The sequence below is a fragment of the Nyctibius grandis genome, chromosome 7 (genome assembly GCF_013368605.1).
Source record: "Nyctibius grandis isolate bNycGra1 chromosome 7, bNycGra1.pri, whole genome shotgun sequence".
NCBI classification, from domain to species: domain Eukaryota; kingdom Metazoa; phylum Chordata; class Aves; order Nyctibiiformes; family Nyctibiidae; genus Nyctibius; species Nyctibius grandis.
This window is the reverse complement of record NC_090664.1, coordinates 34,988,407-35,013,613: the sequence shown is the minus strand read 5'-3', so window position 1 is coordinate 35,013,613 and position 25,207 is coordinate 34,988,407. Positions and strand designations below refer to the sequence as shown.

At 36.4% G+C, this 25,207-nt stretch overlaps 1 protein-coding gene across 1 annotated transcript in view; it reads right to left on the bottom strand.

The window, feature by feature from the left end:
• Positions 1 to 66: 66 nt before the first annotated feature.
• Positions 67 to 25,207, bottom strand: part of LOC137665455 (ATP-dependent translocase ABCB1-like) — a 60,697-nt gene continuing 35,556 nt past the window's right edge. Inside the window, exons 15-30 of the mRNA XM_068404456.1 lie at positions 24,941 to 25,144; positions 24,397 to 24,567; positions 22,433 to 22,594; positions 20,746 to 20,916; positions 19,800 to 19,946; positions 19,395 to 19,496; positions 17,428 to 17,505; positions 15,909 to 15,992; positions 14,725 to 14,928; positions 11,909 to 12,009; positions 10,998 to 11,138; positions 8,791 to 8,947; positions 7,781 to 7,978; positions 5,354 to 5,560; positions 3,522 to 3,668; positions 67 to 1,466 (exon numbers count right to left, since the gene is read on the bottom strand). Coding sequence (XP_068260557.1) covers positions 1,260 to 1,466; positions 3,522 to 3,668; positions 5,354 to 5,560; positions 7,781 to 7,978; positions 8,791 to 8,947; positions 10,998 to 11,138; positions 11,909 to 12,009; positions 14,725 to 14,928; positions 15,909 to 15,992; positions 17,428 to 17,505; positions 19,395 to 19,496; positions 19,800 to 19,946; positions 20,746 to 20,916; positions 22,433 to 22,594; positions 24,397 to 24,567; positions 24,941 to 25,144 — 2,481 coding nt within the window. The 3' untranslated portion in view covers positions 67 to 1,259. The remainder of the gene's footprint in view (positions 1,467 to 3,521; positions 3,669 to 5,353; positions 5,561 to 7,780; positions 7,979 to 8,790; positions 8,948 to 10,997; positions 11,139 to 11,908; positions 12,010 to 14,724; positions 14,929 to 15,908; positions 15,993 to 17,427; positions 17,506 to 19,394; positions 19,497 to 19,799; positions 19,947 to 20,745; positions 20,917 to 22,432; positions 22,595 to 24,396; positions 24,568 to 24,940; positions 25,145 to 25,207) is intronic.

Below are 25,207 nucleotides of genomic sequence, written 5' to 3'. Positions count from 1 at the left end.
TTGCCTGTCAGTTAGGCTATGTGTGTATAAATATCTACATGCAGATATGACAGATCATATGTATAAATTTCAGGGAATCGGAAATTGCTATGACAGCAGTGTGGAAAACTGATTAATCAGGCCAGTTTTAAACTTAAAACCAAAACTTTACTGCATAGATATTAATTAACAGTATACATTGCTAATGGTTAGTTCTTAATAATTATGAAACACTATTACTACATATTCAAAGCAGGTAGTCCTTAACAGACATCCTAAATTAGTAACTAATATACAGAGCTGATGTCATGTAATTAGCACCAATGGTTACAGTTCTTGAGAGTCTTAGTCATCACGGTGTTCAGGTTCAAGAGCTCTTCAATGAAGGAAGCTAACACTGAAAAGGGTGCTTTCCTTCCCCCTCCTCCAAGACCAAATTCAGGATTTTCACCTTTTAAAAAATATTGCAGTCTTTAGAGAGTTCTTAGCCCTTAATCTCTGATCCCTAGGACTTTGGGAGACTTGCAGATACTACTTTCCCAGGCTGCAGCTGGTGTCTTGCCTTGCCCATCGGTTGTGGGTTTTTTTCTTTGCTGCTTCTTTTCTGTGTTATACTAAAAGCAGTCCTTTCCCAGCTCTTAAGTTTGCACGTCTTCAATGATCAGTAACTGACCAACAGTGAAATACTTACAGTTCTGGGACCTTTGTTTTCAGCCTGCGCCCATATTTTCAAGGCTTTTGCTGTCACCCCAGGGTAAAACACCACATCATAACAAGAGACATCTGGCATCAAGCTCCATCTGACCTGCAAGTTCTCATAATAAGTTGATAACAAGCCTAATAGGCCACGACTGACTGTGCCTTACACAGGCACAGTGAGGATAAGGCTTGAGGTTTGTTTCTGGCAATAGCAAAACTATTTTTACTGAGACTAAAAATGTTTACAAGTTGTTTACCAGACATGCCTGATTAGTGTGTGATTTTGACAGAGTTCAAAGCAAGCTAATGTTAATTACATTTGGCTAAGCATGCTTCTACTTTTGTGAGTGCAATAGGCCTCTGCTTCGGCCACATAGTAGAGTGGCATGAATAATGAAAACTACTACTGAGAAACCGGTACGTTCTTACTTAGTATTTCTTGGTTTTTTAGGACTTATGAAAGGAAGGAGGAAAACCAAAACTATCAAGACTGACTATTGATATTGAAATAATTACAGTGACAAAAATAGCAGTATTGAAATAATTACAGTGACAATTCAGAGATAAGTACTGCCTTTAATTTACATGTTGCATGACCCACTTTGAGCATTGACCAGAGAATAGTAGATGCCTTTTTCAGCCAGGAGCTGCTGATGGGTCCCTTGTTCTACGATCTTGCCGTTCTGGACCACTGCAATCTTGTCAGCATTTTGGATGGTGGAGAGGCGGTGAGCTATCACGATGCAGGTGCGACCTTCTCTGGCTTTATCCAACGCTTCCTGGACAATCTGCGCAATGAACAACCAAAGGGTGAACTATTCTGGCAGCTGTCGTGAGATATACCTCAATTGCCATTTGTGAAGCAAACTGTAATATGAGCGAGGGAAAGGGAATATCTGTGGCTTTAGCTTTCTGTTTTAGAATTAGCCCATGTTGGCAAGGAGTCAAAACTGTCATAGCGGACGATGCCATGATATCTAAGAGGATGAGATGGAAACAGGCTCATTACTGAGATGCATGGTAGGAGAACAAGAGAAAACGGTCATAAATTGTAACAGGGGAGGTTCTGACTGGGTACATGAAAAATATTCACTGCAAGGATAATTAAGCATTGAAACAGGGACAAAAGAGAGCTTGTTGAATCTCCTCGGAGTTTTTCAAGGACCCTACTGGACACAGCACTAAGCAACCTAGTTTGAATTCAGTATTGGCCCTTGTTTGAAGAGGAGGTTTGATTAGAGACCTCCAGAGGTCCTTTCCATGACTGATTAGTTATGTATGGGAGTTAAGTCAGTAGTAATCTTGGGTCAACTACTATTGTACTAGTTCTCATGATTTTGCAGGGAGTCTCGTGAATCATGTTTTTCTTAAAGTTACCACTGGCAGAAAAATACTAATAAGAATCTTGGCTTTCTTTTCTTTATTCCTTATGTTTATTAATGCAGAATAAAATGAGAGATGCAATTTCTGTACCTAACTGGCACATAATTAAGAAAACAAAGAAACCTATGATTATTTAATGGCATTTTCCCTTCACACCTGATGTTTTTATGCCTAGAATTGATAAAAACTTAGTCCATAGGGTCTGAGCTTTTCAGATTATAATATTTGTTATAATATTTGCCTCATTAATAGTAAGTATTTTTGTAGAATCTGTGTTGATTTTCTACAGCCAGATTGTGCTTCTGTTCTACCAATACTGCAGCTTTGGGCTTTAAAAAGAAATAAGTGTTCTAGCAATTTTTTCACTGGAAGTTTGCATATTAGCCATGAACATATAGCAAGGACTGGAGAGCAATGGGAGAAGCAAGAAAAATTATGAAAGCAAGATTTGGCAGTTTCCCAGAAAAAAAATTATCTGGCAGTACCCTCAATCTTTTCAACTTCTGAAGTTTGTGCCTCCTGATTTAATTTTGATAGCACTTTTCTAATTGAAGCCTGAGTGTCCTGGTTTGGCCCAAACCAGGCCAATTAGTCTTAGAGAAACCAAGGTCACTGCTAAATTCCTCACTGCTTACGAGTGAAGAGCCGAAGGGGGGTCGCACCTGCAGGGAGGAGCAGACAGGGTAGGTGACCCAAGACTGACCAACAAGGTATTCCATCCCATACACGACATTCTCACTTTCCTATTTATCACTAACCCACTGCCTCCTGGAGGTGGGGCCCAGGAGGGAGGGGCCCTCCTGTCTCCCACTGATTGGTACCAGCTTTGCCAATTCTCCAGTTAAAAGCCTGCAGGTGTGATGGCAGGGGGAGCTACTGCATTTTCCCCTCTGCTCATGCTGGGGGGAGGTACTGCATTTTCCCCTCTGCCCATGCTGGGGGGAGCAACTCTGCCTGAGGAGGATTTCTAAGCTCTCGATCTTGGTTTTGTATATATTTGTATATATTTGATTATTTCTATGATTATTATTATACTCTTTTTCATTATTATAGTTTATTAAAACTGTTTTAACTTTCCAACCCGTAAGTCTCTCTCCCTTTTCCCTTTCCCTTAGGGTGGGGGGGGGAGAGGGTTAACAGAGAGCGTCTGCCACCAGGTTAATAGCCGGCCCAGCTTTAAACTGTGACACTGAGGAATTCCAGGCAAAGAAATGTCTTCTTCATTGCTACTTCAATCTGCCTACTGCCATACAGATGCAAAAAAACATGGGGTTTTTTTGGCAAGGAGGAGTAAGATCTTTATATTTGTCTATTATTAGCATAAATATGTAATTTGAATAAACACCATATTTCCAGCTTTGGGCTTTAATCTGTGGGAGTGAAAACAATAACCATAAACAAACAATAATACAAACAAACATGGATTTAGATTCCGGACTCCTGGCTCACAATCAAGTTACCTTTTCACTTTCTGTATCTAAGGCAGATGTCGCTTCATCCAGTAGCAGAATTCGGGGCTGACGTACAAGAGCTCGGGCAATAGCAATACGTTGTTTCTGACCACCAGAAAGCTGAGTTCCCTTGTCTCCTACACGGGTATTGTATTTCTAGAAACAATATATTACGTTCAGACAATGAATGCAAATTGATTCTGAAGTATATTTAAGCATATCGACCCTGACATCAGCCATCCATAAACTGCCTATTCCACGCCAATAGCTCTCTGAAAACAGGTGACCAGAATTCCTGTCTGCCACAGATGTATAAATCTTTCACTGGGAGACTTCATAGAAATCATCATAGAATCATTTTGGTTGGAAAAGACCTTTAAGATCAAGTCCAACCGCTAACCTACCACTGCCAAGCCCACTACTAAGCCATGTCCCTAAGCACCACATCTACATCTTCTTTGTAGCATCAAGCATTTAATAAATTCAAAGCAACAACCCCTCTAAGGTTGGAAGGCAATGTTATTCTCAGTCAGGAGGTAGAACACCAAAGCTCAGTGAAAGTCTATGACAATACTGGGGATCAAACCCTGACTTTAAACACTCCATGCTAGCATCCTAACCAATCAGTTATTCTAATCCACATTTATTGATCCTGAGGAAAAAATAGCAATGTATAAGATGTATCAGTTTCAGGGCAAATTATGTACTATATCTATATATAGACATTTATACATTACCTATATCTATACTACAGTTTTGGACAGTTATGCTTTTAATTTAGTTATGTCAGTAAAGGCAGACCAGTCAGGTTTCTGGACAAACTCATGTTTAGGTCACAGTAGTCTTTGAGGTATTATATATTTGGTTGCAAAAAGCACCAAAGTCTTGTGAGGCATCATTATATAACGTAAGATTTCTCTAGAAAGTTTTGGAAAAGTAGATCTTGATAAGTCATTAGAAACTATACCTAATCTGGAAAAATCACGGGCTTTGGCTTTTGTATTTTTTCAAGAAATGCAAAAAAGCAGCTTAACAGCTTGAAATTAAGCTGAATATATACAACATACAAATAAGATGGCAACCTCCTTGCTTCAGGAAGTTTTGGATATAAGATGACATAAGTTAGAAATTGATTTGTCAAACCCACAGAAGAAAAATCCATTCAGGAATATTAAATAAAGCTTGTATCTATCTTAGGAAGTTCCCAAGTCACAAATTGTGCAAAGTTAGATGAGAATTCAGGGGAAATGTGATTAAATGTTTAGCTTTTTTGAACACTTATTTGTAAATATGTCTTGCTGGTCACTGCCTGGGATAAGATTTTGTGCATGGCAGACCTTTCATCTGACCCAAGATGTTTATTCTTACGTTATTTGTATTGGTCATATATATATATATGAAAGACTTTCTTAGTAATTTTTGAACTGTAGGAATACTAGAAATTTAAATTCTGACTAGGTATAACTGGAACAAATGCATAAGAAACTTGTCAGACTAGCAGAGTCTTTTACATATACTTGAGATAAATAGGAGCTTAAAAAGAAATGTTCAACTCACTTAAAAATACCCACCCCACACTTCCAGCTCTCCATTAGTTATAATTGTGGATTTTATTCCCTTATATCTTAAATGTTCAGCTCTCCACCTGACAATGGAGTCTCCCACAGTAAACATAAATATGGTAAACACAGTTAAGAAAGGATAAGATGTAAAAATCACTTTCAGATCTATTTGCATCTCAGGGAATTATTGTACCCCAGGGAGTCATAAATGGACACAATTTTTCCCTGCAACAGTAGGTTACCTCCAATTCTGAGTCAAGGAGAAAAGGAATGACTTACATCTGGCAGAGAGTCAATGAAGGAGTGAATATTAGCTTCTTTTGCTGCATTAACAATTTCCTCATGTGACACCTGCCGACTGTTATCTCCATATGTGATGTTTTCAGCAATAGTAGAGTCAAACAGGATTGGCTCTTGTGAGACGATACCAATCTGAGCTCTCAGCCACTGGATATTGAGTGTCTTTGCATTTTTGCCATCAAAGAGCTAAGAAACCCAACATTTTACATTTAAGTCACATGGCTATATGTGTATTTGAGACTTACTGTAAATTCATACACAAAAGTTGTGCAATTGCAGCTCTTTCCTTAGAGACACCATATTGAAAGCTCACATAATCCCTTCCCCTCCTTCTCCTCTATGTTCCAAAATTTTCTAAGGGGTATTATATAAAGGCAAGGATAGTTCCTTCTGCTGCCTCAGTCCTTTTCTTTGCTTCAAGATTTAATCAGGATTTTGAAGACAGTGGAAGATAGGATACACTGAGGCAACTTCGAAGAACTTTGGGTAAAGTTCTTTCATTTCTTTCTTCGCCAGGAAAACTTTCCTCTATTTTGCATATATATTCCCACTGAAGGAATAGATTGGAAGTAGTATTCTATTAAAATAAAGGAAGAGTTGGGTTCATTTGGTAACACGCTTCTAAGCCAAGTATCCAATCCTAAATTTGGTTGTGATGTAATATCTGACAATGGACAAATTTCTTCTGGATTTTCCTCAAGACATCGTTTGCAGCCAGTTTTCTTTATTGGCAACTCTGTCACACTTCTGCTAAATTTGGCTACTGAGTTGCTATCATTGTCTATTAGATAAATGACAACAGAAATTTTTTTTCTCCACAGATCGGTTTCATAATTATACAAGTCATATCAACTTGGACACAAATATACCAGGACATTAAGGGGGCTGTTACATCTCCACTAGAATCACCCAGTGCAGTGCTCAGGCTCTATGCTGAGAGACACGATCAGCTGGGTAACTGAAGAACTGCTCCCTTCATAGCATGGCTACTAGACATGATTAATCTATTAATTCCACAGTTTGTTTTTCAAAGAAAAGAGATCATAGTGAATCTGATTCAAAATCCACTAAAATCAATGGCAGCATTTCTACATCTGCAGATGTAAAGGCAGGGGGCAAGGGAGGGGGTGGAGCTAGAAAGGAGAAATTGCTTTCAACTACATAGGTATTTGCCATCTCTTTTCCTTAGAATTCCAATGGATTTGCAGGCTGCTAAGGTCTGTTTCCTGTTCCTTATTTGATGTGAAAAAATCACTGATGAAGCTAGAAAACTCAGTTGTTATGCATTTTGGATCCACCATACCAAATAACACAACTTTTAGGCATAGTTACTCTCTTTACCAGACTAGCATAGGGCTCACTCTTGTGAACAGCTGTTCTTCTGACAGTTAGTGCTTTTAAGCATACAGCCCTTTCACTCAGTTCACAGTGCAACTGAGCATATGAATTGGTCCACCGCTTTTATGGTTTCTGTGTCAGAGGTCTGTGCTTTTCCCTTCAGTAAACCATTGTTGGTTATTTATCGATACAAGTTTAAAAACATTGGTGATGAAGTTGCACTTGGTTAAACATACTTTTGGGGCATCTATGCTGCTTCTTTCTATACCTCAGTTTACTACACTGGACCTGTATGGGCATTTCCAACCTCAAGAAAAATCTTGCCGATTGCATCTAGGCCTGATTTAAGTATTGCTTTATCTTTTGTGAGTATCTCTGCAGGGACAAGTTCTGAAATCCTTCTTATTCTCACCTCATCCAACCCAAAATGTGTGGGTTCTTTTTCAAACAAAATCTCTGAGCACATTTACATCAAAGAGAAAATGGCAATAAACAATACCATTATGTGAAAAAAAATGTGTAAAGTTGCTGAATAAGTAGTGTGGGAAACCCTAGATGTATTTTAAACCAAAATTATTAAAAGTATTTACAATCAATCACTTGGTCAGTGGGCATACTCTGAAAGATGTTTCTGACAAGTAAAAATTACAATAAAAATTATTTTTGTCAATGTTCATTGTTTTAGGAAAGAACATAGATGGCGAATTCTATTACTACATTATACAGAAGTAGATATGTATATTTAATAACTTTTAAAGTATTCTTTACATAAAAACCTCAGGAAATTTGCTCTGAATTCAAAGCCATCGTTAGGCTGTGGATCAGGCATATTTTTACCACACAGATCTTGTTTCATTAATTCATTATAATGTGGGAAACCGTGACTTTTTCCATTATATTATTGATCACATTTAAATAAGGAACCCTGATGAGCCACTGCTTGTCTTTAACATTAAAAACATTTTAAAAATAAAACCAGAAACATCTATCATACTTTATCACATCATGTAAAACCAAATAAGCACACCCTCACTTAACATGTCGACATGTTCTTACAAAAATACTTACCATTTCTCCATCAAGTGGATCATAAAATCTCTCAAGCAGCTGAACAACAGTGCTCTTCCCACAGCCACTGCTACCAACAAGAGCCAGAGTTTGTCCCTTTTCTACTTTTAGATTCAAACCTTGGAGGATTTTGACCTCTGGTCGGTTTGGGTAGTTAAATGCCACATCTTTGATTGTTATGCTTCCCCCAAATGTTTCCTATAATTGAAATAGTATCACTGTTACATCTTTAAGACAATTGGATAGATGATTCAAGTAGAATTGCAGAAGTCTTTTTTTTTCCCCACTGAAATCAATGGAGTTCTGCATTTGCTGGAATGCTGACTAACTCTGTGGTCTGAACCTTTGTGAAGCTATACAATCAAAGCACAGCACTGAACTATTTTGAAAATGCTCATAATTCTCATGGTCGAATTCCACACAAGTTGTATCTTAACCAGATTTTCAAAACAAATAACCTTTAGACAGTGTGGGCAAAAGCTGGACTCACAATAGAGAACTTGGTCCATGTTGTGTTTGGATAAAGTGTCAAGAATATATTGAGATAAGGAAGTAATCAGGAGAGGAAAAATCACAGAATGGTTAGGCTTGGAAGGGACCTCTGGAGATCATCTAGTCCAACACCCTGCCAAAGCAGGTTCACCTAGAGCACGTTACATAGGGTCATGCCCAGGTGGGTTTTGAATACCTCCAGAGAAGGAGACTCTACAACCTCCCTGGGCAGCCTGTTCCAGTGCTCTGTTACTCTCAAAGTAAAGAAGTTCCTCCTCACATGCAGATGGAACTTCCCATGTTTCGGTTTGTGCCCTTTGCCCCTTGTCCTGTCGCTGGGCACCACTGAGAATAGTCTGGCCCCATCCTCTTGACACCCGCCCCTAAGGTATTTGTAAGCATTAATAAGATCCCCTCTCAGTCTTCTCCCCTCTTTTTCAAATCAGTTTGAAGGAAGTGAGAAGAGTACTGTCCATATTGTCAATAAACAATATTGCCATTACACATGGCTTACTTACGGGCTTCTCTCCTCCCTCGCTGTAACTATCTATTGAGGGTACTCTTTCAAACAGCAGAAACAAGTGAGCTGCTGATATCTTGGCTTTGGCATAGTCTGGAGCAAAAGAGCTGCTTTGTCCTAATGCCATTGCACCAAATACAACAGCTGAAAACACTCTATAAAAGAAATCAGGAAAGAAAAATATCAATAAATAGACAGTGAAGAAAAGGACAATGGAAACGGGGCTGCAGTCAACTTTTTCTTTTACTTGGAGAAAAAAGGGGACTAAATTTAAAAAGAATAAAGTAGTAACCACCTATTATTGCTTTAATTACTCATTTAGCTCCAGAAATTTGTTTTTATTCTCTGTTAATGAAGTGAGGTAAACAAGCCTCCATTCCAAATTCAATGTTTCTGTTACTTATTAGCACTGATGTCTTTAATTATTAATACTGGTTAACCATATCAAGTCTCAACCAAGGCTAGGAGGAAAGTGGTCAATGGATGGTAAAATTGTTACTCTAATCTTGTTCTACTACTGCTGTGGTTTCCTCTCTATGGTTCGATGACCTCTGCGAGTTAGTGATTCATTTTTAAGGCATCAATGAAAATAAGAAATCAAGCCTGTAACAAGGTGGCAATAAAGATTTTATTTGCTATCACAGCTCTGCTGGAAAAAATTTTCAGGGTTCACAATATCAAAAAAAAATGTTGAACACTATGCTATTATTGTTTTATGGTGAATGTAGATGTATCTTTACAGGCTACATTAGAGTGGTTTAGGAACCTGCTGTCCTCAGCTATTCATTACTGCCACACAACGCAGGATTACTCATCAGTGAGAAATGGTAATTGACATATGAGACCTCATAGCCTGTTTTAAGGCAAAGTAAAATAAATTCATTTGTATTAATTTTTATCTTCAGACCTCTATAAACTAACCTGTTTTATTCCGCATTTGAACAGCCTAGCAGGGCTCACGCAGTTTTAGGTCAGACAATCCCTTCCAAACCTAACTGAGACACTGCAAGTTCATTCTCCCAGCTAGCTAGAGATGTTCAGCAGACACTAGAGATAGGATGCGGACACTTTCCAACATCTTCCAGTCAAAATGAGCTGTATTAACTATCTTCAATCAGGTTGCCAACAAAAAAATGGTATGATAGGCCTTTCTTAGCTATTGAGGTCACTGATATCCATACTGGTAGAATCTCATTCTTTTCATACTTGTTTCCATAGGCCTGTGTTGAGCTATTGCCTCTTAAATTATAAATTATATTTCTTCTGAGTTTATATATGATCTAGAAGAACGGGACTTTTGTTATGATAGGGGCTCTTAGGTATTATGGCAAATGATTGGATAAACAGTGATTATAAACTCAAAATATAAAAGTAAGAATTTTTGTACAGTTTCTGCCCTTAAAAGCCTATAAAGTGCCCTTAGAGACAAATAATTGTGCTATTCCTTGTATAATTTCAGATTGCAATGGATACATCTTCTAAGAATACGGCAAATTAGAATCATATTTTATTTGCAGTACCTGTCTAAATTAAAAATAAAATGCTCTGCCTGACTATGGGTATGTACAGTACTCTACTTACTGTTCTTACATTCATGGTTCATACTTTCATTTCCCACACAGAATTGGTTCATTTAAGTGAACAAGCTCCTTATCAGAATGTCATCTAAGTTTAGTTATCCTTTCCTTATAGTTAACAGCATCTACCTTACAGAATCCTGTTCTCCAATTATTTAACACGTATTTTAGAGAAGATTTCAAATTTCGGTGAACAAACCTGACATAGAAATAACAAAGATGCTGATGACCTAGTCTTAAAAAGATTTTTACAATATTATTATGCTTCAAGAAACAGGTAAAACTCTGTTTTTTGTAGAATATACAGAGGACCTCACAGCTATATGAACAATAAGATTGGTGAGAATAAACGAAGTGACATAAGTAGGATACCATTTCAGCCTCTGGAAAACAGAATAGTCCCAAATAAATACAGAAAAGGAAATCCAAAATCAGGCCTATCTGAATGGCTCAGACTCTGTAGTCACCTAGAGTATCCACTTTGTAATATGATTTCATAATATTTAAGCACAGAAGAAGAATTTTTCCTGTTTTCTCATAGCTTACCCAATGGATTCATGTTATCACTAGCAGTGAACAGAGACCTTTGTCTGGACTAACATAAAGAGACTGCAAAAGAGATACTTACAAAAACACACTTTTATACTTCATGTGTCCATTTACCACTAGATAGGCACCGAATCGGAAACAGCCAGCATAGGTAAAGAACATCATTGCCTGTGAAAGGGCAAAACAAAGTCCAAATATATGTGCCTTCTTCACAGAATTTCTGTAAGAAATAGTGCATATTTTCATAAAAATGTGCAATCATACTTAAGTCCTAGTATGCAAAAAACAATTAATTGACTTCAGATGATACTGTTATGAATGGGAAGTGTACTCATGCTTAAACAACACAATCCCTTGTCTCCTATTAGATTGTGTCCAAGAGCAAGTCAGTTTTGTTTCCAGAATTTTATTTACTTCCAAGAACAGCTTGGAATAAGGGTGAGAAAAAGGTGACACCTTAGCTGATACATATAATTACTGTTTTATCATCTCATAGTTTGAGTGTTATAACACTTTACAGTTCAGTCCATGATTACCACTTGGAAGACGAAACACGTTTGAAATTCTACTACTGCATCACATAAGAGGAAAAAGAGAACTGTTAGCTCAGCTTCAGCCAAAGCCAAATTTTTGTGTCATTTTTTCATTACTTGCAATTTTATGTTAACCAAATAACAAAGATATTTAACAGTTCAATATTATACACTCGAGAATCTGTTTCTTTTTAATTTAATCAGTCAAAATTCCTCTCTCAAATAAGATTAAGCCTGCAAGTATGATGCAGAAATTAGAAAAAATTTTGGCTGGTGGCTGCATTTGTCAATAAAAAATGCACAAAATATTTACATTAATTCTGAAGTAATTAAATTATACATTAAATCATACACACTAACAAAAAAAAAAATCAATGTTTGTCCAAGTAAATGTTTGTAATTTATTCTATAATGTAAATAAAGATTTTTTTTTTTAGCTTAGCCATTTTTATTATACCTGTATGGTATCTGCAAATAATCTCCATACATTGACTCAAATTTTCTTTCTCTGGTCAAACTAGCAACAGTTCTAATATTTTCTATGGCTTCTGTGGCAATCTGCAATGGAAACACAAATGTTTTAATCAGAAGTTAAGATTATGTTGCAATTCCTTATTCTAAACTAATAAAAAGAGTCTGCTGGAATATAATTTTGTATTTTTTATAATTGTTATTAAAATCATGGACCTTTGATATCAGAAGTAAGTATTTTACATTTTTCTTTTATGACAGCGAGATTTTCTGATGATGTCCAGAATTTTGTGCTGAGACCTCTTTAATGTCTGCCAAATAAGTAGTGAAAAACCATTAGACAGCAGTGACAATTATGGAGAAGATATTGAATAAGAAAAATGGCAATTTAGCATTCAGCTTCCAGTCGACTGAGTTTGGGCTATAATCAGAATGTCCAGGTTACTTATGTGCCTAGAGCCTAACTTAGATCTCAGCAGTAAATATTTGATCTGATCAATAATACCTTCTTTAAGCTTGCAGATTCTTTAGATTTGAGTCATTTACATACGCAAAGGTACCTAGCAACATTTGATGTGGGAGCAACTGATTCAAGGCTTTTACGTAGTCTGTTAAATCTATGTAGGTACCCATAAAGTCTTCCTCAATGATCACACAGTGAGGCTAGGAGCCTGTATGGTCAATTCAGTCCATATGCATGTAGAAGATGATGATGCTCAGAAATGGCCAACAGAAGACTCCTGAAACAATCACATCTCTTTAGACACCGGAAGTAGTGCTGCATCCCTCTATTCACCTCTGGTTGAAATACTGGGCTTGAGTGCATGACCTACGCAGTGCCTCTGGTGCAGTATGTGGTATGTTGGATATTCCAGTTGGCCTCAACCACTGTTGGTCTGGGAGGGCAGGTATTCCCACATGTACTGTATTATATCTGACAATCCCACAGGGATGGATGTTTTCAATTTCTTAATGCATGTCAAATGGTATTAAACACCTACATCTAGGCTCTATTCAGTTGCCAACCAGTCTAATTTCTACGGATGGGTATTTCGCAGGAGAGCTCACTTATGAGCATAGATACTGTACAAATGCACAGCAATAAGTCTGTTTATAACTCAGAGGACTGTATGTACAACAAAGTATACATTAGCAGGAAATTAATACCGACAATGCCAACAGTAATCATAGAACCATAGATCATCACTTTGGTTGGAAAGAACCTTTAAGATCATCAGGTCCAACCATTACCCTAGCACTGCCAAGTCCACCACTAGACCATGTCTCTAAGCACCACATCTACACATCTTTTAAATATCTGCAGGGATGGTGACTCCACCACTTCCCTGGGCAGCCTGTTCCAATGTTTGATAATCCTTTCAGTGAAGAAATTTTTCCCGATATCCAACCTAAACCTCCCCTGGCACAACCTGAGGCTGTTTCCTCTTGTCCTATAGCTTGTTAGTCAGAAGAAGAGAATAACACCCGCCTCGCTTACAACCTCCTCAGTTGAAAGGAAAGGAAATGCATCCTTTGGCTTGTACGAAAAAGCCCATGGAAAGATCATTACGCACAATTTCCTGTGGACTTGGAGGGACAAAAATGTTTTTCAGCAACTTTATCTACTGACCTGATGGAAGGAAATAAAACTAATTTTTAATGGGTCTTATTATGGTGGTGGAGGGGTGTAGACCCAGATTAAGACACCTGAATTTAGGTGTCTAAGCTACCAGTGTAGTCAATGGATACATATTCAACAGAAGTAGAAAGCAATTCAGCTGTCTATGCACTATGTGCCTACCTAGTCTCTTTCTCCAGGATCATTGACTGCAGTGGGAAGGACTCTAATTCAGTTGCCCACATGCAGGTGGCTTGTGCCATTGGAGATGCTCTAGGATACTCAAAACATTTGGGTAGGGCACAGCAGGTACCACATAGAACACGGGGTAGACGCATACCCTTCTGAAATGGCAGCTGGAGTCCACCCAGACACTATGGCATCTCCAATAACTATAAGGGGACATTATACTGCTAGCACATATGCAGACACATACATTTAAACACCAAATCTGAAGATTAATACAATTCCTTATGTGCATGACCTTAGATAAATTACTTTCTTCTCAACAACTTTTAAAAACAGTAGGACATAGCAAGGGATTTTAGGAAAGTTTTACCTTAAAGAAAGCAATATCTGGGAAATGATGAAATACTTGTTCTGTCCCAAAAGGATTTTTGGAATGAAGTGACATTAAATGCCTTAATCTAATTTCTTAAACAAGAGTCTAGCCTTCTCGCTTTTCAGTTCTCATCTTTCTCTTCCACTCAAGAAATAAAGGAATAGCAAACTCAGAAACCAGTGGAGAGATACATATATTATGCCTGCAAACATTAATAAGATGAAAGAAAAAAAAAAAAGAGCAGTATAATATATGTAAGACAGATGACATGCCAAAAAGGGATGACAGAAAAGAGAAAAGAGAACATCAAAATGAAGAGGCTTGCAAAATAGAGATAATCAGATCAGGGAAAAGAAAAGAATGTGCCTGAATAGTGCTTAGCACGTTCTGGGGTTTATCAATTATAAAAATAAATATTGGTTAATAACATAAGTCTTCAATTATTATTGAAGAGGTGTTATGCTCTGTAGGCCTACTAGTGTAACTACATAGAGTCTGGCTGTCTCTGGAAGTTATCTATTATGATATGTTCCGTATTTGGAAGTAATACATCCATCAACAATGCTCTGGTAAACAAGACTGTATACACTACACAGAAATAGATAAGCTTCTCTAGACCCACCTTTCCTGCAGCTTCCAGCTCTTCTTTATCTTTTTTAGCATGCCCAGCCAACATCTTAATTTCAATCATTCCTGCCACTGCAATGATTGGCACAACAGCTAAAAGTAGCAGGGTCAGCTGCCAGCCATAAATTAATGATATAATAATTCCAGTCCCCAGGTTAGCTATGTTTTGGGCAATTAATGCCAGTCTGACACCAGTTGCCTGGAGGAAGAAAAAAGATGTTTCTTGCTAAAGTAACTGCACCTTAAACAAGGAAAGCATTTTCACCTATAATATTGCTGGTTGTCAAAACACTATTTAGAAAGTCTTAACTCAGTTTTGCTATTTTTCAAAATGGGAGTTTCTTAAATGATTTTGTAAAAAATTATCTAGATCACACTCAGTTCTCTCCCCACATTCTCATTACTTAAATTTGCACTGCAATTTCTAAATTCTGCTTTTGAAGCTGAACAGACTTTAACCATATCACATATTTACATTTACAGCTAAACATCAAAACCTGTCACATTTTGTAGATCATGCAGCTAGCTTTATAAGTCATCACACAGAGCCCAATGAAGAAAATTAAATGTTTAACTTCTACTGTGGAAATAAAGCCAAAGATACTACAGAACTCCTCAGTTCAGAACAAAAGCACGTAACTTCATGTAGCAGTAAACATTACTTAAGCATGCACAAATAATTACATTCAGTGCTCTTTAGCCTAATATTACAGACCCCTGAAAGTCCACAAATTACTTCTTAAGAATCTCTAAAAAGTAACAGGGAAAGGGCAGCCTATTGGTACTATGTCTAATTCTTTTCATATGAGGAATCTGTACAATCAAAAAAAATAGTAGGAGGTCATAAACTAAACAAATTTAGATGCATATCTTTAGATACATAATATATCTCTAAACAGACTTCTTAGATAAAGAGATGCCCAATGAATTTGTTTAATAATGAAGATCACAATACATCACAATAGTGAACTTAAAAAAAGGTTTACTTGGAAATTATTTTGTACACACATATTACCATCATTGTTATAAAACACATTAGTGCATTTTGTACCAGCTGTCGTTTTATAGTAAATTTTAGTTGTCAAAGTCAAGACTGTTATCCATTCAGTCAAACCCAAGCTGCAACTTTACTACATACTAAACCAAATATGAAAAATTCCCAAACAAAATTTTACTTACTCCTTTCACTTGTGAGGCATCATTAGCAAGTCTTGTAGTTAATGCTCCAGTGCTATTTTCAGATTTATCAAACCAGGCCATGTCCTACAATAAGAAACATTTTTCTTAGGACCAGTTTTTGGACATTTCGTATAAACCACAAAGTAAAACTGAGGTCTAGATAATATAACTGTGTTCAGCGTCAGAAGACTGTGTATGTGGCAGTGCATCAGTTCTGCATATTTAATTGTCTAATTCATTCATTGCACAATGAATATTTTTAGAAAAAAGTGTATGCTTGTGGATGATCTGATGTATACACTGTCACTGCTGAGAAGGAAGAAGAGCAGCCTGAGGGATTCCCAAAACCAAGATTTACCCTCCTCCACTGCTGCTGAAACTGCATCTCCTTGGAGGAGATGACTCTTCAGTCACACTCTTTCACAATTGCAAAGCTGTTTAGGGATGAATTAAGTGTAAAGAATTTTCAAGGTAAAACCCCCCAATTCATTGCTTTGTTTCTCCCCAGATTGAAGAGGATTATTTGGAAGCTATGAGACAAAAAGAAAAACCCCACAAACTGGTCTATCTGATAAAGTCAATTTCTGGGGTCAGGTACATAGTTTATAATTTATTCACCATGTGACCAAATATCTGATTTAAACTTTCATGTGTAATATGCATTGAATGAAGACCTGGTGATGTAGTACAGGCATTTGTGACCTCAAGACTCAGTTGTAAGATGGGTCCTTCATTAAGTTTTCAGTAAGGCTGATCTATAAATCATAGATTTTCAGACTACAACAGCTTTCTGTCAGCATTGCAAATAATCATGTTCACATGAATCAAATTCTGTATCTACATGTAGCTTTATGTGCAAGACATAAAACCCCACAAATATTATATTTGAAAATCTAAAATACTGATCCTGAAATCATGCAGGATTAAGGCCAATTTAGACAACTACATGGATTATTTAAAAGCACTATGAAATATTTATATTTTAATTCTCTGAAAGTGGCTTTAGGTTTAAACACACAATCTCACTATTGTATTAATGAACAACAATTATAGATTTGGGAACTCTTTGAAAGAGACATTGAAGGATAAATAAAAACATCTGTACATATTACAATTTAAATCAGACATTTGAAGTAAAAGTTACAATGTAAGCTGCATTGCATTGCATTTCTTTAGGGGAAAAAGGGCACCAAGAAAGCAAAGCAGGCAAATGAACACGTAATGGGATGCTGCTGGCGCACATCAACTTGTCAGGCCGTAGTAACTTGGCTGTAAATCTAAGTCCTTGCAAGGAGCACATAAAAAGCGCTTGTACTTGTATTGATCTAAGACTCTCCCTCTAAGGATACTTTGCTTAACTACATGTAACTAACCAAATTGGTTTCTAGACTGATTTAAAGAATCTTCTCTGTAGACAAGTCATAATATGATAGAATGATGTAGAATACAGTTACTTTATGATATCTATGCAATTAATTATTTTTAAAACCCTCAAAATCAAAATATTTATTATCTTTACCTGTCTAAGTATTGCTTTAAATGCCATGAATCGAAGCCTCATTGTAAGAATTTCTCCAGCTTTGCCAAATGTGAAACCCTATTTGAGAAAAGGTGCAGTGTTTAGCATACTATTACATTGTTTGTGTTTTATTCAATACATATTTTAGATACAATTTCTCTACAATGTCAAAGTACAAAATATTGCAGTCCTGATTGCACAAAGCAAATGTAAAAACATGTATTCATAAATCCTAGTAGGTTCATAGTACAGAGATTCAAATACTATTTCTCAAAAAAATATATAGAGCACAGCAATATTTTCCAGCACTACTTCACCAGCATGCTTCAAGGAAAAGATCATTAATCGACCCTTTGACTTCATTTTTAGCTGCATTTACCTAAGTCAGATTTAAACAAGTGGCTCTTAGGCCATTCATTTTAGGTTAAAGACTTCATAAGGTAATCTGGATTCATTGACTTCCATGGAATTAAGATTTCTTCCCTGGGATTCTAACACAACTTGACATAACTGTCAGCAGTAATACCTAAATGATGTTTTATAATGAATTGAACATATTTTTAGCCAGATATATGAATCAATTTAACAAGATACAAAAAGGAATATGCTGGTTAAAATTTTGTGAAGAAACACTCTTCTTTCTGACATCAGTGTTTATAATTAGCTTTGTTTAGCTCACTACCACCCTTATGCGATTACAAATATTAGTTGTTTGGAATCTACATTTGTGAAATTGAATACTCTTAAAATACAAACCACAGATGCAACTGTACTATGTGATACTAAGAAAAATTATTATGGTATGTTCCAGTCAGCAAATATTTCCCACTTAAGTTTGATCATCATCTTTGCTGTGCTCCTGTACTGTCAGTAAATTTGCACAAGTCTGTGACTTAGAAAAAATCACAAAAGAACATCATAGAATGGACACTATATAAAGAGTTTATAACATTGCGTTAATTTTTTTTGTTCTCACTAATTTGGGGGTGCTACATCTCAATGAACTCTTCCCACTCATATTTAAAACATTATCTGAACATTTATAAATTGTGCAAACCTGTCATAGCCATCTGCAACTCAGTCTTCTATACTCAAGGCCTTCTTGCATGCATGTGCAACAGCACAATTCCATAAATAAAACAGATTTTTGCAAGAGACTGTTTATGCTGCTGTCCCAAGTGCACTTTATTATTTCACTGTGTAGGCTCATGTAATGGATAAAACTATACAAACATAGTCAGAAATTATAAACCAGACTATATACAAAAATATTTAAATGCCAAAGTTACTACCTTTTTTTTTTTTAACTGTGGCATTGTCGTAGCAGTTAGATACGTGTAAAAATTAGGGTAAAGATAGAATACTTTTTTTGTAACAGTTGAGATGGCTATAGAGATCAGTGAGAGCAGGGGATGAGGCATTACTGTTCAACCATTAGTATAAGAGGAGCTGAATATCAGCATGATGGGTGTTACTTGATGAACTGGGCCTGGGAATCTTTGGGGGTGCTCACATAAGATAAGACTCGAATGGGGAAGGAGTCAGGGGACTGAAAAATTGGAGAGCTAAGGCAGGAGATCAGTAGATTTGCAATTACTGAAAGATTCAAATAGGGGGGCTTGAGGGTGAGAAGGGAGTGGTATAGCATAAAGGCTGGAGGAGTTGGCTGTTAGGTAGCAATGGAAAAAAAGAGAGAATCTACATTTTCATGCTGAGGTTTGTTTCACTGGTGAAGAGGGGAAGTTCTGAAGTTAAGAGGTCAGAATAGGTTGGAAGGTCTCTGACACACGAGAAGCTCTAGGTCAAAAAAGATTCAGTTCAGCACAAGGCACATCTAGAACCATAAACGTAGGTTATGGTTTGAGTTGGAGATATGTATTAAGAAGATACAAATTTTTAGTATATTTCAGATCTGTTTTCTAAAACATGATCAACAATTATACTAAAGCTAAAATAATAAAACATACCTGAAAAAAGAAAGTAAAAAAGTAAATGATCCCAAGTACTAAAAACAGCACTGAATATAAGTTGCTCTTTTCTCTTAAAACGGCGTCGCTTTCTGAAAAAATCTATAAAACAATATTTAAAAAAACATTTTTTAAAATCAACTAATAATCTGAAATACTCCCATCTTTCTCAATAACTGTATAAAATTTGAGCATATGTTACATATGATTACAGGTATACGAACCAAATTTCAGGTTGTAGCAAGATTTTTAGGATTTTGTAAATTTCATATAATTCTTCGGACTTTTGTAATAGTGCTTCAGCCACTCCTCAGCATCATTATGCAGTGATTGTTTAAAACCTGGTTTTATTAGAAATAAATTTTGTGGGCTTTATAGTTTTTTGCATATTTTATTCAAACTTACCCCTATAATTTCTGAAAATATGATTGCAAATGCAGGTTGTAAAGCTCCATTGATAACTGCACATAAAGTTCCAGCTACAATGTATGGCCATTCAGTTTTGTTCAACTTCATAATTTTCAGAAATGGAGCTGAAGGTAATTCTTCATCCTAAAAAATGGGAATTCTGTTAGGACAAACATGTATGTATTTGGAGAAATACAAAGAAAAATAGAGATTAATAGTCAATTTCCTACTCCCATAATCTACTCAGGGGAAGTAAAAATGTATGCTTTTTAATAACATGAATAATTAACTGATTGTACATTTCTTGTTATTATTTTAATAAAAGGAAGAAAGAGCTGTTAGAATATATCTACAGCTCTTGTCATCATATTTTGTTTATCTATATAATTTTCATTGATCAATACTCTTGGTATTCATTCTGGGCATATTGCTGTGTGCAATCTATGACTAGATTAATTCAAGTAATTGTTCATTAAGCAATTTATAACAGTAAAGTATTTGCTGCAAATATGGACGCAACATATTTGTTGTATGGGTTTTTTGTGAGTTTGTTTTGTTTTAAGAGTTGTATGTTGGGCCAAATGTTCTGTTTCTGATCCAAAAATGAACGTTTAACCTGTATAGACTATGTTGGTACAGTATGCAAACATATGTAAGTATATCTCTTTTACAGCAAATTGATTTTCAAGAATAAACTCACCCTTGTTATAGATTTTTAAAGTCCCATTTTATTTGTATAATTATTCATGGTAAGAATAACAAAACAAGTTATGAATATTATCAGTCAAAGCCTATTTAGAATGAGAAAATTCTCATGTTTCTTTCACCCTTACCAAATGCCTCCTTCTTCTTGTACCTTTCTGGAGCAGGAGAATGAACTTAATTTTAACAAACACTGTTGGAAGGAATCAAAGTTCACTAACAGCTCTGCAAAGATACTTACAGGTGAACTCCTTTTCTCATCAGGATCATTATTTTGTGCTCCTGGCTTTTTCATGCTTCTCCGAGTCGATCGTCTTCTCAATCCTTTTTCAAATTCTGGTTCAGATTCACTTTTTTTGACACTAAGTGCATTCTCATCTTTTTCTGATGATGGAACTTCACCTTCTATTGCCTAAAAGAGGGAAGAGTATGATGCTAAGATTAATTATGCATATATTGCCTTGACCTTTCAAAATTATGAGGTAATCAAAGTAAAAGTAACTTTGATTGTTTCAGTGGAAAGAGATATGGGGAAAACAATATATAATGCTATAAAGCAGATATGAAAATCTGTATTATATTTGAGTAGATGTCTCTTCAGAGGTTGACTCATATATAAGAGTATCCCACCTCTAAAGAGTAGGAGCGCAGGGGAGTGGAAGTAGCTGCTCTTTTTTGATGAATTAACTCCTAACAGAATTTTAAATGGAGCGTAAAGCATTTGCACTCCTTTTGGGATCATTTTGAATGAGTTCTCAGTGGATACACTGTTTATTTATGAAGTGAGAAAAAATTACCACTCTTTAGTGCAGAACACTTAACAATTCTTTACTTTAAATGTAATAAGGAAGTTCAGGATGGAACAGGTCAAAAAGAGATTTAGACTGAAAAATCTGAACAGTCTGGAAAAGAGCCCTACTTTTGGTGGTAGTTTTGCCAGTCTGTTTGACAGAATAAAAAAACGTTTACCCGCCACTGACGTATTTAATAGTAACTGGATTCAAAGTTGCCTTCAACTTGTATTTCTTTTTTTCCAGAACGTTTTTATTTCTTACTGCTTTTTGTATCACTAATAAAAATAACTTTTTTTGCTTTCTTCAAATTTTTTGTTATTTTCTGTTATTTTTCATTTTCTTTCCATTTTATATTTCCTACTTTCTCCCATTATCACATTTGCTTGAATACAAAGTTACTTCGAATCTAAGGTGACCAAATGCATTCTTATAGTTATTTTATGAAGAAATGTTTTAATTGCCCTAGTTTACTCTTCTCAGTCTCACATACTGAGATAGCAGTTTAAGTTTCTTTAATGGGAATGGTGGTTATGCAGTAAAACTCCAGTGACACAGAAGACTACAGCGAAGCTCAGCTATAACCTAACAACTATCGCATGGGACACAGGGAAGTATCAAAGTATTTTGTTCTTCACTTAATAACTAATAGTTATATTTTTGCACTCAGCATAGCTGGATTATTTTTCTTTTTCTCCTATTTCTCCACATCTTTTTTCTTTAGAAAGAAGTACAGTATGAAGGATTATAACTAAACAGCTTAAAATATGCATGCTCTATTCCTCCAGTATCAGCTACTGTAGTTTACCTTTTATCATAGGCTAAGAACAAGAAATGGACAGCAAACTACTGTAGTCAGCTGCTCTACGTTAACTGCATAAATGGAAAACATAAAATAATCTTTTAAGTTTAAAACCCTATAGGATTAAAAATGTACTATCCTGGGTTTAAATAGGTCTGGTATCAAAACTAGTGGTCTTCTTTTTCAAATTACTGCTTTCCTTTCAAAGTACATATTTCTTTTTTGCTGTTAACAAAATATGCTGCAGAATTACCCATACTTCTGATAGCATACAATAACTATGGGCATGGAATACAAAAAAGAAAACGAGGCAACAACTAGAGAGAAAAAAGTACCTGCATATTAACGAGTTTGTAGTAGATTCCCTTTCTCTCAAGCAATTTAAAATGATTCCCTTGTTCTGTGATAACTCCACCTTCAAACACAGCTATAACATCTGCATTTCGGACTGTTGACAGTCGATGAGCTACTACAACTGTGGTGCGTCCTTCCCTTGCCTAGAAATAACAATATTTAATATGAGTATTTCTAAGTATATTCAAAAATTGTTCATCTTCATATTAGAGTTGAATAAGACCTAAGGGAAACAGTAAAATGGTTCACAGAAAAATATAACTTTCAAAAAAAAGATATTTGAATGAGTGTCTTAAACCAGAAATACAATCTTTACCTTGAAAATTAATATTAGAGACAATCTTTCACCGTGGCACATAAAAATATCAAATTCTGATCACAAATATCTAAACAAAATGCTCAATATTTAAAATTTTAGAATGTTACAATGTTACAAACCTTAAAATTTACAAAATGCTTATAAAAAGCATTAAAAAAAACCTTAAAAATTAACTTAAAAATTTTAAGTTCTTATATTTAAGCCCATAGTTGTTCATTTAAACTTTAAAATCTGTGAAGGATAGTTTATATGCAGAAACATTAGAAAATATTTCACAGACATTTAAAAATTGTATCCTGGGATGCATCGAAAGAAGCATGGCCAGCAGGTCAAGGGAGGTGATTCTGCCCCTCTACTCCACTCTCGTGAGACCCCACCTGTAGTACTGCGTCCAGCTCTGGAGTCCTCAGCACAAGACAGACATGGACTTGTTGGAGTGGGTCCAGAGGAGGGCCACAAAAATGATCAGAGGGATGGAACACCTCTCCAATAAAGAAAGGCTGAGAGAGTTGGGGTTGTTCAGCCTGGAGAAGTGAAGGCCCTGGGGACACCTTATTGCAGTGCAGCCTTTCAGTACCTGAAGGGGGCTTATAACAGGTGGAGAGAGACTTTTTACCAGGGCCTGTAGTGACAGGACAAGGGACAATGTTTTTAAACTGAAAGAGAGTAGGTTTAGATTGGATATAAGGAAGAAATTTTTTATGATGAGGGTGGTGAGACACTGGAACAGGTTACCCAGAGAAGCTGTGGCTGCCCCCTCCCTGGCAGTGTTTAAGGCCAGGTTGGATGGGGCTTTGAGCAACCTCATCTAGTGAAAGGTGTCTCTGCCCATGGCAGGGGAGTTCGACTAGATGATCTTTAAAGGTCCCTTCCAACCCAAATCATTCTATGATTCTATGAATACCTAGGTCTTCTGCAAAGGTTTATGAGGATCCAAATTTATAAGATAATGTGACCAAAAAGGCTAGACAAATAACTTCTCCATTAAATGTATTTCCATTAATAATTCTCCTCAAACTGTCTTTTTCTATCCAACAGCAGTGGGAAGCATTACAGTACTCCAGCAGAATCCGACTGAGTAAATTCAGAATACAATTTGGGGGTACAGCCACAGTATGAATATAGAGAATCTTGACTTGCACTAGGGATCAGCTGTCCCTTAGTGAGACACTCTACATTAAGAGCAAAACAAGCACCTAGAAGTATTTATGTTAACTGAAACAGATGTTTCCTTGGAGTGTTTCCTGTCAAGTCGCTGCTACAATCACTTGTGCTGGTAACGCTTACCTTGTCTGTCAGGCTTCAACACAATTAAGTAGGTTACTGACAACAATATGCATGTCAATAAGACAGATAATTGCAGGGGATGGTATTTACACCAAGAAAACGTTGACTTAAGCTTAATAATGCAGAAAATATAATTCTATCTTCTCACTTGAAACAAGATTCCTCTCTGTAATACCTGCAGGATCTCAAAAATTCTCTGTACAGAGAATATTTGCCAAATCCAAGTTTACCTTTTGTGCTTTAAGGGTCTCTATTTCTTGCAGCTCTTTCAACAAATGTCTGGAAAAAAAGTAATTATTAGGCTCCTGCTTACCTGCTTCATTTTAGAACACTACTGACCTTGTCCAGTGCTGCCTGCACAACTGATTCACTCTCAGTATCCAAAGCTGACGTTGCCTCATCAAGCAGAAGAATTTTAGGATTGCGAACCAGAGCTCGAGCAATTGCTATTCTTTGCTTCTGCCCTCCACTCAGCTGTGCCCCCCTTTCTCCAACCACGGTTTCAAACTTCTACAAGACAACCACACACATTGCCAAAACACTCAGTGGCACAGTCCATTCACCAAAGGAAGGCAGTGTAAAGAAAAGGCACGTTGGTGTCAGTGGCCCCAGCAGCATCTTCTTCTTCCTCTAAAACACTACAGGACAAACACCCACTTGGATATACCTGGAATTCTAACAGTTCTTCAAATGCTCACCAAGTCATGACTTAAAGATTTAAAATTAACATTATTCTCATAAGTTATGAGGAAGCTCTGCACAGCTCTGCTGATTCACAGCTCCAGGGATAGCTTCCTCTGTTTATGACAATCCCTTCTAAGGAACTATTTAACACAAGAAGGTTTAGGAAAGATTATTTCAGCAGGACAGCTGATTTGCTTACATTGGGTAGCTTCATGATGAAGTCATAAGCATTTGCTTCCTTGGTAGCTTTTTCAATCTCTTCCATGGTGACATCCTCACAGCCATAACGAATATTTTCTGCAATACTAGTAGCAAAGAGCACAGGCTCCTGATTCACCACACCAATAATTTCCCGCAGATATCTTACATTTAAGGTCTTAATGTCCTGCCCATCAATGGTAACCTAAACAAAAGGAAGCAGACAAAAATTGTTTACTAAGTGTTTTGGTCAAGGAACCTCTCTCCC